This window comes from Amia ocellicauda, chromosome 14, assembly GCF_036373705.1.
Source record: "Amia ocellicauda isolate fAmiCal2 chromosome 14, fAmiCal2.hap1, whole genome shotgun sequence".
In the NCBI taxonomy this organism is placed as follows: Eukaryota; Metazoa; Chordata; class Actinopteri; order Amiiformes; family Amiidae; genus Amia; species Amia ocellicauda.
The window spans coordinates 4,776,364-4,791,368 of NC_089863.1; the positions used below are offsets into that span (position 1 = coordinate 4,776,364).

Here is a 15,005-nt window from a genome sequence, read left to right on the forward strand (position 1 = left end):
GGAGGGGAGAGAGGCTGTTGAGACAGTGGTGCGGGACTTCTACAGGGAGTTGTACGATCAGAAGGTGGTGGATCAAAATCTGATCCATCACTTTCTGTCCCTGTTGGAGTCCCGCAACGAGGGGGACGAGGAGGCGGAGGAGGATCCAGAGATCACCACCACTGAACTCTCCCAGGTGATGAAGTCTTAACTCTGGAAGGACACCGGGTCCCGATGGGATCCCTGCTGAATTCTATAAGATCTTTTGGGAGGTGCTTAAAGAAGATCTGGCTCAGGTCTTGGGGTCGATGTACAGAGAGAGTAGACTGGCCCCTTCTATGAAGAGGAGTATCCTCTGAGGATCTGAGGAACTGGCGGCCGGTCAGCCTCCTGTGCACCGACTACAAGATACTGGCCAAAGCACTGATGCTCCGGCTGCAGCGGTCACTCCCTCAAGTCGTGGGTCCCGACCAGGTCTGCGGTGCCCGGGGGAGATCGGCGGCCGACAACGCCATGCTGCTCAGGGATGTCGTGGCCTACTCGAACGAGAGAGGGCTTCCCCATGTCCTAATCAGCCTGGACCAGGAGAAAGCCTTCGACAGAGTGGGCCACGAATACCTGCAGCTCGTTATGCAGCTCGGTGCTGCTTGAAGACTCTGTATAGGATGTTGAAGAAAGTGTTTTGTGATAATTATGTAATGTTTTATATTAATACTAGCATTAGAAGTAGTTTGTATACAGACTGAGCAGATTAGATTTAGCAGGACAAGTAAAGGGTCAACAAGGTTGGTTTGTTAGAATCTCCTGTCAGTAATGTAAGATCACACAGTGCCGAAATAACCTACAGATGTCTGCTGTGAATTTGTTTATGACTTAATCGTTTCTCAAGATAGGCAGGAATGTTTCTGTTACTGAGCGATTGACACTAGGTAAATGACCAGCGTGGGATCGCATCTTCCTAGTGCACATCAAAGACGGACATCTGCTTTTTGTATCCATCACCTCTTCACGGGAGGACAGATCGTAAACCTGTATCTTCCGATTGGATGAACGGCCATAAGATGTTACGTCATTTTTCCTATGAAGTTGTACTCATGTTTGTAAACATTAAGTCTCACTGAAGGAATTATTTCTGACGTGGGGCTTCCAAGCCGGCCCGATTAAAGTTCTGTTTGCTTTATCTCCGCGATTTCTCCACTTATTTCCGACTCGGTTCTACACTGCTGATGGGGAGTTTAGGTGAAGAGAGAGAGTGTGAGATGGCACCTTTTAAAAGAGAGTGCAGAAAAAATACAAGCACAGGAATGCGCAAGGTAGAGGCATGTATCAGACATTATTCATAAGGTCACATCACCTGTCGACTGATGCATGTGTGACCTCAATGCATGCAACAAGCTAGCATTTATTGAACTAGGTCAGTTTTTGTGGGTTTCACAGTAAAGTCATTTGGTTGTGGGCGTTTCAAGGTTAATTGCAATGCATAACACTTTTGGGTCCTATGATGATGCTCTCTACATTGTTGCGGTCTGTGGTGCAGTGTTCAGTGCTGTGCATCATGTTGTAATCCTAACTTTATCAGACACTTCTATTCACGGTTGTAGTTCCATCTGTGACATGAAAAAACGCTACTATTACGCAAGACATAATGCATAAGACACTCCTTTCCCCTCCACTCACTGCATCACACAACATAATCTGATGCTCCAATGTGACATGAAAACACAGTTTACTCTAATACTAGCCCCCACTGTAATAAGACCTCATTTGAATGTTAGCTAAATATTTATTGTTCAGATTAGACACATTTAAAGAGTCACTCCATTATATACGGAGTCAAACAGGCAGCCTAATGGACTTTAACACATTGAATGTCTACCCTAAACAGTAGAATTGGAGCTTTAGAAAGGTACAGTGTAAGTTAAGTCAGATGAGGGAAATGGGTCATTTGATGTATGAGAGCTACAGGTGTGAAACCCACAGAGCAACATTAGTTCATATCATAACTGAAGTTCAAGGGAGCCAATGGCAGAGACCACAGAGGACATGTCTAGTGTAACTGTTCAGGGGGTTTCTCCAGCAGGAGCACTGCAGTGACATGGACCAGCAAGAGTAAAAGGTATCCCAGACAAGATGGGGTTTGAAAGATTCACATTCTCAGAGTGAAACTCAGACCCTAGACATGAGAACTGGTATTTACATTTTATTAAGCCACTTGTCATTCCACCCCTAGCCCCATTCACAGTAGGGTCTTCTGCACCAGGGGCTGCTCTCTCCACACAACAGCCAGCCCCAGAGCACTGAGCACCAGCACAGTACAGGCAGCCACTCCCAGCACAGCATAGCTGAAGGCCTGGGGCCCTGTGAGGACAGGAGAGGGACAGGCGGCTCACAAAGGCACACAGAGGACACAGGGCCAAGCCCCAGCAGAGTCCAGCTCCCCTCCTCACCTTCACTGGGAGAAGCCCTCCTGTCCACAGCAGGGAGCTCAGCAGCCATCAGGATCACTTCCCCACTGGACACCACTGCAGTCCCCCCAGGGGCCCTCTGCACTGAGGCCACAGCTCTCCCTGCAGGACAGGAGCAGCATTACAGCAGCCAAGAACAGGCACAGTAACAGAAGGGCATTTCTCCAGTAGGATCTCCCAGTGCTGACACAGAGACCCATCAATCCCCATCACACTGGAACCAGCTACTCACGTATTCTGCGGCTGCACTGAGGGACACAGCTGTCTGTGGCATTAGGTCGGCACACGGCTGCACTACAGTGGATGAACACCTGATGGAACAAGAGATGCAGCTCAATACAAACCCATTCAATCCATTGAAGCCCATTGATCTCCTCGGACAGAACCTCACCATCTCCTTCAGAGGGAACTGGGAGCCAGCGTCCACAAAAGTGAACATCTGGACCACGAAGCGCTCATAGTGTGTTGGGTACAGCAGCCTGGAGGAGCCGCCCACAGGAATCAAGCTGGTCTGGTACGGGTCATCTTTGTATGGACACCTGGAAGGACAACCACACCCGGGTCAAGAGCTCTGCCCAAACCAGCAGCACAGGCTGGCCAGCAGGAGAGACAGGGCTCCAGTTACCCGTTCACCAGCAGGCTCCACTGGGGCTGGCCGAGAGGGTTGGAGGTGGACGTTGCCCAGCAGTCTTCCAGGGTCAGGACGATGTTGGGGTCAGTCCTGTTCAGGATGCGAACCTCAACATACACAGGATCCCGCAGGACCTTGGTCACAGGGTAGTCCACATCCCTGTAGTAGGAGTCATACACAGCTTCTACAGAGGAACAGCAGGGGTGTTAGGAAGCCAACATGCATTGGAAGCCCTTCACTGCCACGGCTCTGTGGACAGCTGGGCACAGTACCTGTTGCAATCCTGAGCTCCACACTGAGGGGCCCCGGGGCCACAACTGAAGGGGGAGGGGGGGCCGCAGTGTAGACTACAGCCTCCACAGGAAGCAGCTCACTGTGCGAGTACCGGCACAGGAAGGTCAGCCTGGAGGGAGAAGCAGCCAGCAGTGGATCAGGCAGGACCCTGACCACTGGGGGCACAAGGGAGCCACTCACTCATAGAGGCTGTCCCTGGTGATGGAGCCATCAGGCCCCTTCTGAACGTCAAAGGCAGAGGACATCATGTTCTCATACAGCAGGTCTCCCCCCTCAGCCTGGAACACCAATCACAGCCCACATTAGACACCAGACAGGGGGCACAGCAGGCAGCAGCTCCACACAGGGCTGCGATGCTCCTGGCAGTGCTGGGAGAGGCTCACCTTCAGGATGCTGCCGCAGGCACTGACTGGGAACTGGAACTTGGCAAAGCCAGCAGTGGTGCCGACAGGACTGCAGGGGGCGCTCTGACCCCCCAGCAGGCTGACGGTATCGAGGCTCAGCGGAGGGGTGGTGACGTCCCTGGGCACCACAACCACGAACTGCCCATCCGTGGTGCACTGCACCGTCACTGCAGGGAGAGGGCAGTATTGTAGCGAGGATTCAATCACACCAAGAGCACGACCTGCAGATCTGCAGCTGTGTTTCACTGGCGACCCTCTCACCGTCACTGCTGTAGTAACAGCGCTGTCTGGCCCTCGGATCAAAGCAGCAGTCACTCGCCTCACAGTCCGCGCTACTGACCGCCGGGTCTCCACACGCCATCTTCTCAGCCTCACTGACCTGACATTTCTGAACCTGGGCTAAAGACACACCAATGGCTGCTGCCAGCAGCACAGAGACACCAATCCAGACCCGCACATTGATCCCACACTTCTCCATCTCAAAACACTACAAGCAAAGTAGTGAGAAGCCGCGCTCAGCTCCTTAAATACCTCCGAGCCCTGATTGGCGGACGGCAGCGATTGGACAGATCCGGATTGGCGCTTCTGCGTGATGAGTCCTGCAGCGTGTCCGGCGTGTGCCAGGCACAGGGGTCAGGGTGCCTGGGCACTGTTAACACCGGAGACTGGGTGGTGAGGTGCGTGTGAGAAAAGTACAATAATTGCCAATTACCCATTAATTGTTTAATACCATAATAGTACTATTAGTACTACGACTTAATACATTTCATGTATTATAAGATCAAATTTCTGTATGTGGCCGTTGTTTTTGCATAATTTATTAAATGAATATGTAATTTGATTGATCATTGTTTAAGCGTAGACGGATCTAAAAGGCTGTAAATGCTCACTGCTGATTGGCAGGTGACGTACATTCCGTCGTTATTTTAGAAGCAATTAAAAACACACAGCAGACGTTAACAAATATTTCATTAAATGCTTCTAACATAGTGTGTATGAGGTTGTGGGAGCAGTAAGTGGTTGGCAGAACTATGTAATTAAAATGAAGAATTGAAGATCATTTACATCATATCCGCAGTGCCAGAAGAACATGAACCTGAGACTTGTGTGGAACACTATTGAAGCAACATCTTACACGGGATTTATAGCGCAGTCGTTCCCAATCCTGAAATTCAAATTACACAATTTGTGTAGACACGGTCCACATGTCTGTAGTGCTGAAATTATCACACTGCAATGCCTTAATTAAACATGTACATTCTGACAATGGGTATCTATAACCACACAAACATTTTAATTATTGCAGAACAGGGGTTAAATTGGGCCGGGGCTCACCGGCAGCCTCCATGGTTGGGGGAGAAAGTTTGCAATATGTTTGAGCTTAAAATATATTTAGCCAAAATAAACCTATCCTTGTTGTGCGCAGCAAGATGTGTGTGTGCCCAAAGAGGAGCCCGAATCTGTATTGAAGAGCCCCTCACTTGCTTGAACTGCGCATGAGCACAATTCTCTCTGATGGCAGGGTGCATCGAGTCACGTTAGAGACTGTGAAACACCAGCCTGATGATGATATTAGCACATTCGTCAAAATAAGTGACTAGATTACATTTGAAGTCATTTAGCGATCGATTTAACACTTTAGCCTGGCTAAGGGGGAAGAAGAAAGTTAGCTACTATATCGCGTTAGCCAGTGTGATTACGCAGCATCAAGTGCTGTGGTAATTTTGCTCGTCTTCCACAATAATAGCTTGCTGTTTCTTCAGAAAGTGTGCAGATTTAGATAACGTTGTCTTATTTTGTGTGCTCCACCAGAACAGTGAGGCGGCAGCGAGAGGAGGCGGCTGACAGATTATTTCCAATTACAGTGGTATCTTGCTACACTCTAAGAAGTAAATGGTCAGGACCTTGTAGGGTTCCCGCGGTGGATACTGTGGAGGAACACTTAAAGGTTCTTATTAGAAGCATTTACAAAGGTTCCTTGCAAACACGGATCCTTAAAGAACATTTAATATATCTTAAATCAACCGCGATCATGATGAAAAAGGTTCTTAAATGATCCCTTGTGTTTACGACAGACCTCGCGTTCTTTAACTCACGAAGAATTTAAAGGTTCTAAATGGAACCGCTGAAGAACGTTCAATGTTTAGAGCGTAGTTTAACTTGGGTAACAAAAAGTGAATCACTCGTAGCTACTGTCCAACATTTCAGGGACGTGCAGGGAAGTTGGACGGCACTTAATCAGCCCTGCCCTCCCGATGTTTGGGGAAACGATTTGTGATAGAGACGAGACGTGCGTTGTTTTAGTTTAGAGATTCGGCTAAAAAGAAACACGTGTCGTTTGTTTACATGGCGTCTCTCCTGCCGTTTGTAATCTAATGCGCCACATGGGGGTGGTATTGATCAATGGGAAGGACGTTACTGTGGCTGTCATCAGCCTACAGCGCTTATATTATTTTACCCAACCGCAGACTGTGACTCTACGAATATCTAGCCAATCCAAGCTGGCAGCCCTGAAACTCAGCTTTGAATCAGGTGTCGGATGAGGCGCTGCTGCAGAGAGCACTGCTGAGAGCGCTGAGGGAGAAACAGACTTTTACATTGTAGCTTAAGATACTTTTCGATGAACCACAGTTAAAAGCAGTATGCCGGTATATTGTAGTATAAGGCAGCATTTTAAGTGGACAATATGCAAAGTTTATATACACACCCCCTTATGTGGTATAGAGGGCAGTTGGCTTTCGGTCTATAACAAAGTAGAACCCATGGGCAAAACATTGATAGAAGTATTTTTCTTAAGTTCTCCTAGTGCATCAAAACACTGCATTTAGTGTGTAATGTCGCGAGCATATATATTCAAAGCAATAGTATGCCAGATCTCCCCATATTTTACTCACCTTCTCTAAATCAACCGATCTAGTGCTTTTAGATAGTAAAGCAGGGGTTTTCAATCCAGTCCTCGATTACCCCCTGCCCTGCTGTTTTTTGTTCCAACATAGGTTTTAATTGACCTAACAAAGCAATATACCATTCAATTAATGAATTAAGACCTAGGCTGGAACAAAAACCAGTAGGGGTAGGGGTAGGGGTAGGGGTAGGGGCAGGGGCACTCCAGGACTGGTTTGAAAATGCCTATGGTAAAGCATCACCAGTTTCCCCAATTTCTCCCCCCCCCAACAAATAGGGCTCCCCAATTTCAATTGAACCCATGCCAAGGAGGGAAACATGACACACACACACATTCTGCATCAAGGGCAACACAGTGCAGAGGGGAGAAGTGCCCTTTAAAATACCCATATACACACCAACAATTGTTTATTTGATGCACTGGTTTACTTGCAGGGACAAAAACAAATCAATATAAAATAAAGCTTTATTAATTTTACACAGAGTACTTTCTAAACCTATACACCCCTAAAACATTGTTTTAGTTGCTAGATTATGTATTTTTCTTCCATTAAATCAGTGCTTGAGGTTAACAGGTTTAAACATTAAAAACCCGACTTTTTTTTTTTTTAACTCAGTCACCTCCCCATCACATTTACACATTTCACTGGAAAAATTAAGGAAACCAGCAAAGAGTCAGTGCACATCCTTTCTTCAGAGTTAGGAGGGGACAGACCGGGGCTGACTCCATCTGTGCTGCAATACAGCCCCACCAAACACGATGATGCAGGCCAGCCCCACCGCCACCACCACACCGGCCAGGATCACCACCTCAGGAGGGAAGCCTGGGGACCAAGTTTCAAACCACACACATTTCACCAGCCTCACGGTCAAGGAGTTTATAATAATCTATGGTCAGTAGCATCAGATTAGATTGATCCAGACTAGCAGTGCATTTAGTTGGTCTTAAGTGCTCCATTACACAAGAAAAATAAATAAATAAATAAATAAATAATAATACTCCTCCAAGAAGAACCTGCAGGAGAGTCTAGATTGCAATTCCTAGAGGGCCATGTGTATGCTGGTTTGCATTCCAACCGAGTCCAAAGTAACTCATTTGGACAATAAATTGTCAAATTGAAACATTACAAGGTAAATTTTATTTGGTCTAAAAATGTGCATTTGAGTCAAGGTAGCTGCTTCCAAAACATCCTGGGGCCTGGATAGGCATTTAAAATGCATCTAGCCAATTAAACAATTGGCTCAAGAAATTGAAGACTGTTGGCCCCAGAACCAGCATACACACAGCCCTCCAGGAATTTAGTTTGAGACCCCTGCTCTCGAGTCTGCTCAGCATGGTGCTCACCTCCAGTGTTTACAGACCGCACACTATCCAGCAGTGCCTGGGCACCCATCTCCACTTCGGGGAGGTAATCTGGCGAGCGACCCAGGAACTGCAGTGGGCCAACGGAGGCGTCAGCTGCCCACAATGGAGCTGGGAGAGGAGACCACACAATTCAGGCACAGGAGGGGGTGAGAGAAAGAGGAGGGTGACCTTGCAGGAAAGGTGTCCAGACCTCCTTCAAGAAGGATACAAAAGGCCCTTCCCACCCACACACCTGCATTGGAAGGCACTGCTCTCCTGCTCTTTATCCTGCGCTGCCTCTTGGATTTGGAGTCGGGGCCACAGCTGGAGTCACAGCAGCCACACACCAAGTCACTCCCATCGGCAGACCTCCATCTACAAGGCAGGAAGACCACACAAACCAGCGGTTAGGAGCAGGAAGCTCAGAGCAGCTCCCCCCTAGTCTCCTGCACTCACCGTCCACCCTCAAAGTAGCAGGCCTTGTTCACCGAGTCCACGTTCTGGGAGGCCAGGATCACCTTCAGGTGGCAGGTGATGTAGATCTGGAGAAATTGAGAATCCTGAATCCTCTCCCACCAATAGACAGGACAGCCCTCACAGCACTGTTCACACAGCCACCCTACAGGGACTCACCAAGCTCCTGGAGTCCTGATGGAAGCGGAAGGCATCCAGCTGCATCTGAAGTTTGGTGAAGTCCAGGGGCCTCGGCCTGAACCAGGAGCTGGAGCCGGTCACCTTGGCATCAGTCAGACACCTTGGACAACAATTCAAGTTGAGTTTTTGGAAGGGGGGGGGGGGGGGGGGGGGGGGGGGTCAGAATGAAGATCAAATCCACAGTTTAAGACAAAACTGGAAGATGCAGCTCCAAAAGACTATACAGGACCCCAGACACCTTCACCATCAGTGACGCCCAAAAGCAACAGGTCGTCTCTGAACACCACGTTAATTGCTCACCCATAGTTCTCAACAAAGGAGTATCTGGGCTCAGACGTGGGGTCCGAGGCCAGGGTGGCCACACAGCCGTCTGCAAACAGCCGCAGGGGCACGTGGCCAGCCACCCGGACCTCTGCCTGGAGATTCAGGACATCCCCCAGGTAGAAGACATTGGAGGGCCTCTGGGAGCTCCAGTCATCTGCAGAGACGATTAGAGATCATGAAGTCTCCACAGCACTGGGGGGTGCATGGATGTATACACAAGCAGGAAGAGTTGTAGTTTTATAAAGTGCACCAGAGCAAACAAGCAGCCCAGAGCCCTACCAGTCATGAGCTGCAAGGAGAAGTCCAGGAAGTCCTCTGCAGACTGGGTCTCAGTGAAGGGGACCCAGGTGGGCTTCAGACCATCGCTGCTCACATTGTGGAGCCTGGGGCAAAGCAAGAGGTTTAAAACCCAGACTCCGATAAAGCCAACATCCTACCCCCCGCCCTGCAAAAACTCACCGGTTATAATGACACACCACGTTCACATTAACGTCATGCGTCCTAACTATCGGAGAGGAGTCTGTCCGGGTGGGATGATAGTTGAGGGAGAAGAGATAGACCAGCTTATCGTCAACCATCTTGAGGAGGAGGTGGTGGGGGGGGGGGGGGGGGGGGGGAGAAGGAGGAAAACATCGCATTGATTACCACCATTTATACACACACACACCTCCCCCACTCCGCACGTACAATCAACGTGCTCCCGCAACCATGCAGCTCCGACTCGAAGACCAGGACCTGCCGGGACTCGTCCTGCCGGGTGAGATGGCAGTCTCCCAGCCGCACGTCGGAGGCCTTGATCAGCTGCCCGGTGCCGAACAGGTCCCTGTTCACCAACACCTCGATCGCGCTCTCCCCGCAGGTGGCCGAGATGGTCTGCCCGAGCTGCTGCCGGTACCACCAAGCCGCCTCCGAGATCAGCTCCAGAACCGCCTGGTGACTGACGTCTGCGGGCGCCACACCGCAGGCCAGCACCATTAAAAGCACCACCGCGCCCAGACCGCTCCTGTAAGCCTGCATGGCGCTATACAAATACAGCACAAAACTGACACTACCGCACTAGCCTGGCGCCCTACCTCATATAGCGCCAAGGCAATTACGATCAGGTGCTGTCAATCACGGATTAATGGCGCTGAACCAATTCACACGATTTCAATTGAAATGATCAGCAAGCGTGGTTAAATTTCACACAAGGGCCTGGTGCTCATATTAAATTTAAAAAATCATTAATTGTCCTACTTTGTTACATTTTCGAAAGCAATGTTTCTCCGCAATTAACCAATAATCTTGTCTTCGCTAGTCGCCCTGTCTGTGTTCGCTTTCAACAAATGAACGGGATTTGAGAGGAACCGTTTAAATATTGGCAGCTTTCAGCTCATTCGTTTCTTTTCCCGAAAGGTTGTAATTAATATTTAAACATAATATTGATTACACATGTAGAGCTTTTTGGATCAAAGACAATCTATATAGAGTGTAGTTTCATTTACATCCATATATGTTCACACGCAAGTAATCTGCGTCATTCCGGGAATGCATTTACAAAGCTTTGTACACAAACCTACCGACGCATATCACTGTAGACAACAGCTCCGTGTGGAAATGTGGATTTGAACCTTTTCCTTGTTCATTGTTACTGATAAAAAAAAAAAAGTACAAGAGGCCGCACATATCTTCATAACTAGTACTGTGTTTTGGGCAGGGGTGTGAGGACACTCTCATTTGCTTTATTGACATGACAACCCTATACTGGTATTGCTGAAGCATTACAGAAACACCCCACATCCTCACACAACCCAGATATGAACAGAACAGCCCCATCTCTCTCTCTCCCTCTCTCATCAGACCATAAATGAGCTCTATTGGCATGCCATTGTCTACAGCGTGAGCCTTAGATCAGCCAACCTGAGACAATAAGGACCTTATTAAATAACTGAGACCTGTTGGAACCAAAACCAGCAGAAGCCTGACTTTTAAATTGTGTAATAAAATAGTTGGTTCTTTAATAAGATATTTATACAATTATATACTTACATTAAAACCCCTACTGTTTAAAATAATGAAAAGGCTCTGGTTTAGGAAATTAGTTCAATTAAGGGCCCAATTAAGTAATGGAAATCTCAGTTGGGACAAAAGACAGCAGTGTAGGGGCTCCTCCCGGACCAGGGTTGGGAACCACTGCTGTAAGAGAAACGAATGTAACACAAGCGCCACGTTGATGTCATCAACAAGCGCCAGGTGGGCAACTTAGGAAATTCAGTGTGTGCGACAGGGGATGAGCGCACAGTGAGGAGGATTCAAGCACTCTCGCTGCCCTTGACCAGAGAGGAATAAAGAGGCACAGAACACAGTCAGCCAGCAGGTGGAACAGCCCTGATTTTATTTGTTATATTTTTTTTTTTTAAAGGAAGAGTGGAAGTCTGCCTTGGGAGGTGTTGTACCGCCTCCACCTCTCAGCTCGGCCATTCCACGGCCCTGGGGCGACTAGTACTGAGACACAGGGGCGTAGGCAGTGGTGGTGGACGTGTGGACGTTGATCATGTTCTTCCTGACCCGGACCTCTCGGGCCATTTGGCAAAGGGTGCAGCAGTGGCACCAGCACAGCATGGAGGCATCATCCAGGATGTTGCCCTGCACAGAGAGAGGGAGTGAGTGTGTGTGTGTGATTAAGCTGAGGAAGCGGCTTGTGTTTGTGCCAGTGATGGAGAGTGGTGGGTAAGGGGTGTAAGTATGTTAGCCCGGGGGTGATAACAGGACACTGCCTCCAGTGGGACTTACCCGGATGCCGTATCTCTCCCGGATGGCCGTCCGCATGGCGATCTCTCCTGTGCCGGGCAGCAGCCAGGGAAGGCAGCAGCTCTCGCCCATGTCTGTGGCGGTCTGGCACGCCAGGCAGGGCAGGCAGAACGTCCCGCAGCAGCCTGGGAGAGATCGGAGGAAGGAGGGGAGAACAGCAGGAGTCTGGGACAGCCTACTTCAATCAATTCTATACTTAACTTCAAACCCCTACTGTTTGAAATAATAAAAGGCTCAGATTCAGGAAATTATTAGTTCAGTTAAGGGTTCAATTAAGTAATTGGGAGCTTGGTCTGAACACAGATCAGCAGGGTGGGGAATTGGAAGCCCTCGGTCTACACGGAGGTGCTGTCGGACGCATGCGCGGACTCACAGATGCCCGGCTGTGACATCATCGCTCCTGGAGCAGCCATGCAAACCCTGGGGGTGGGGGGGCTTATTAATAGTAGTAATATTACAAGTATAGTAGTAGTAATATTAGTATTAGTAGTAGTAGTAGTAGTAGTAGTATGTTCATTATTATTGGTAGTATTTTTTAGTGTATTATTATTATTATTATTATTATTATTATTATTATTATTATTATTATTATTATTATTATTATTACCACATTCCCAGGGTAATAGCATCTCTATAAACGTCAGTGTTACGAGAAGTGGAAACCCGGCGATGCAAAACAATAATTAATTAAATAATTGTTTTGTTATTTCTTATGTACTTACTTTTGTACTTATTATATATAGGGGTGTGGCGAAACTAATGCAAACTCGGTAAAGTTCAGTTCATTGCTTATAGACTTAAAAAAAAGTCGAAATAACTGAAAAACAGGCAGTTAAGGATAACTTGCAGCCAAACGAAACTTACCTAAATGAAACTTTTGGGTACCACAAGATAAACCAATCCGTCACACCGGGATATGACTGAAATGTAGCGATGCAGTAAGGTTTGTGATAGATTTCTATATTTGATAATATAGTCTTATCCCAAGTTCTTTTGAAATCGAAATAATCTATCAATATATATATTTGAACCACGTTCAGTAAATTATGTTAGCAATTAAATTATCATAATAATAATAATAATAATAATAATAATAATAATAATAATAATAATAATAGGTTTAAGGCATTACACTACATTTTGTGCTGAAATTAATGCGATGTTTCGTTTTCACACCGTGCAAATGTAAACACATTTATTGATTCATATTTATATGTGCATAATATTAATAGCGCCCACCTCAATATATATATTTATAATATATTTAAGTCTGCAGAAATCTTTAGACAGCAATTGTCTTACCGTTGCGTTACTATAGGTGAACGTACAGCGCCGATATGCACGCAGTGTTTCTGCGCAGTTCTGTACTTGCAGCTCTCACTGTGCTGTACAGTCAGATGCCCATCAGGCACCTCAGGACCAAAAAAGGCAAACAGAAACTCCCCAGTGATGTGGTTGAAGCGACAATTTGGGAACTGGATGGATCCTTGGATCACTCGGTTATTAATGGACACCAAACGAGCACGATGGGGCGAATGGCCTCCTCTCGATTGGACACTTGCATATGTTTCTAATTAGAGTCAGGAGCCACTGCCATTGAGTGTGGGGACCTGGAAGTCCGAGCAGGCCAAGTACAATACACCGAAGACTTCAAGCTGAAGACCTTTTGGCGGCCCTAGCAGGATAAGCAGGATATGATTGGGGGGGGGAGATCATTAAAAATGACTGTGCCTCCTTACTAAAACTCCTTGCAAAATCATGAAAAAAGTAGGGATTTGATCAATACAGTATGACTTACAGAAGTAGGCTTTACATTTTGAGATCAAAAACAGTAGAAATGGAAACAGCTAAACTAAAAAATTACAACCATTTAATATACATGAAGATTAATTCCGTATAATATTCATTATTCCTACATTATCAGTGGGAGGGGTGTGTTTGTTTCCTCAATGCCCAAAGTAATGGACTCGGGGTTGCAATTTAGACACATAAGTCATCTTCCAAAGAAAGCAGAGGACAATATTTTGTTTGAATTGCAGTTAATGCTGAGAAGTCACTGCCTAAGGTCCAGTTTATAATAAGTTTCGTCATATTTTTTACTTTTCTCCCTTTCTTATAAAACGGTCAATTTCTCACTGGTTCTCTCAAAGCTCGGTGCTGAATTTACTAATATATATATTTACGTTATATAATAACGTATAATAATAATTTATTTAGGAGCGCCTTTCAGGGTACCTCAGGACACTGTACAATGACGTCACTGTTCCTTTGGAACAGAAGAACTTTAAGCAAAGGCATTTTTAATTATTTTGAGTTATTTTAGAATATAATATGTTATATATATATATATATATATACAATTGCCAAATCGCATTTGCGTATTTTAACTTACTAGCTAATTAGCTAACTTGATCATTGATGCTGCGGAACTAGGCAGCAGTGTTATAGCATAGATTTTCATTGAGGCAGAAAAAGGAAATAAGAAACCGCTTGCAGATCCTATTCAAGGTAAAACTCGCTACAGATGCATATACAGCCACCATGCTATAATAAAACGCTGTTTGGTGGCAGGTGAGGTGAACTTGGACTCGGTATAGCGACACATAAATGTCATCATCATTGAAAGATTATGCAAGCAAGCTACTGTACAGCAATAAAAATGAAACATAATCAAATAACATGATGATAGTTTTCTAAAGCATAATTATGTTTGATCATGATCAAAATCCAATCTGAAAACTGATCATTTTGATCAATTATAGAGAATAACTGAAAATATATTACATTTATTAATTATTCTTTTTTTTTCTAGGGGGGCCCCTAGCGGCCGGGGGCCCTAAGCGGCTGCTTATGTCACTGTGGGGACAGGAGAGGGACAGGCTGCTCACAAGGGCACAGGGCTGAGCCCCAGCAGAGTCCAGCTCCCCTCCTCACCTTCACTGGGAGAAGCCCTCCTGTCCACAGCAGGGAGCTCAGCGGCCATCAGGATCACTTCCCCACTGGACACCAGTCTCCCCAGGGGCCCACTGCACTGGGGCCACAGTTCTCCCTGGAGGACAGGAGCAGCATTACAGCAGGACTACAGCAGCCAAGAGCAGGCCCAGTAACAGAAGGGCATTTCTCCAGTAGGATCTCCCTGTGCTGGCACCAAGACCCATCAGTCCCCATCACACTGGAACCAGCTACTCACGTATTCTGCGGCTGCACTGAGGGAC

The 15,005-nt window shown here is 46.9% G+C and overlaps 3 protein-coding genes across 4 annotated transcripts; all 3 read right to left on the bottom strand.

Annotated features, from left to right (window-relative positions):
• Positions 1–2,166: 2,166 nt before the first annotated feature.
• LOC136768394 (zona pellucida sperm-binding protein 4) lies at positions 2,167–4,276 on the bottom strand. Its single transcript, XM_066722580.1, has 9 exons — positions 4,035–4,276; positions 3,753–3,940; positions 3,550–3,647; positions 3,348–3,478; positions 3,070–3,259; positions 2,836–2,983; positions 2,677–2,755; positions 2,427–2,546; positions 2,167–2,337 (listed from the first exon to the last, which is right to left on the bottom strand). Exons 1-9 carry the CDS (start codon positions 4,249–4,251, stop codon positions 2,216–2,218), a joined length of 1,293 nt encoding a protein of 430 aa, XP_066578677.1. The 5' UTR covers positions 4,252–4,276; the 3' UTR covers positions 2,167–2,215.
• Positions 4,277–7,125: 2,849 nt separating this feature from the next.
• LOC136768391 (zona pellucida sperm-binding protein 3) lies at positions 7,126–10,049 on the bottom strand. Of its 2 annotated transcripts, none has more exons than XM_066722577.1 (9): positions 9,736–10,049; positions 9,460–9,578; positions 9,280–9,383; positions 8,977–9,154; positions 8,656–8,776; positions 8,479–8,564; positions 8,276–8,397; positions 8,023–8,151; positions 7,126–7,501 (listed from the first exon to the last, which is right to left on the bottom strand). In XM_066722577.1, exons 1-9 carry the CDS (start codon positions 10,015–10,017, stop codon positions 7,377–7,379), a joined length of 1,266 nt encoding a protein of 421 aa, XP_066578674.1. In that variant the 5' UTR covers positions 10,018–10,049; the 3' UTR covers positions 7,126–7,376. The 2 variants fall into 2 exon arrangements, with proteins under 2 accessions (XP_066578674.1, XP_066578673.1); XM_066722576.1 differs by having other exon boundaries at positions 9,688–10,049.
• A 1,301-nt stretch (positions 10,050–11,350) lies between these two features.
• Positions 11,351–11,933, bottom strand: LOC136768432 (cornifelin homolog). Its single transcript, XM_066722651.1, has 2 exons — positions 11,773–11,933; positions 11,351–11,625 (listed from the first exon to the last, which is right to left on the bottom strand). Exons 1-2 carry the CDS (start codon positions 11,860–11,862, stop codon positions 11,479–11,481), a joined length of 237 nt encoding a protein of 78 aa, XP_066578748.1. The 5' UTR covers positions 11,863–11,933; the 3' UTR covers positions 11,351–11,478.
• Between the last annotated feature and the right edge of the window lie 3,072 nt (positions 11,934–15,005).

Excerpts from the sequence above, each read along its gene's own strand:
- LOC136768394 (XM_066722580.1), bottom strand. The coding sequence starts at position 4,251 with ATGGAGAAGTGTGGGATCAATGTGCGGGTCTGGATTGGTGTCTCTGTG. Across the intron at positions 3,260-3,347 it reads GGAGCTCAGGATTGCAACAG|AAGCTGTGTATGACTCCTAC; the intron begins GTACTGTGCCCA and ends GTTCCTCTGTAG. Across the intron at positions 2,984-3,069 it reads TGGAGCCTGCTGGTGAACGG|GTGTCCATACAAAGATGACC; the intron begins GTAACTGGAGCC and ends TTGTCCTTCCAG.
- LOC136768391 (XM_066722576.1), bottom strand. The coding sequence starts at position 10,017 with ATGCAGGCTTACAGGAGCGGTCTGGGCGCGGTGGTGCTTTTAATGGTG. Across the intron at positions 9,579-9,687 it reads GTTGCGGGAGCACGTTGATT|ATGGTTGACGATAAGCTGGT; the intron begins GTACGTGCGGAG and ends CTCCTCCTCAAG. Across the intron at positions 8,152-8,275 it reads AGCAGTGCCTTCCAATGCAG|CTCCATTGTGGGCAGCTGAC; the intron begins GTGTGTGGGTGG and ends CTCCTCTCCCAG.
- LOC136768432 (XM_066722651.1), bottom strand. The coding sequence starts at position 11,862 with ATGGGCGAGAGCTGCTGCCTTCCCTGGCTGCTGCCCGGCACAGGAGAG. Across the intron at positions 11,626-11,772 it reads GGGAGAGATACGGCATCCGG|GGCAACATCCTGGATGATGC; the intron begins GTAAGTCCCACT and ends CTCTCTGTGCAG.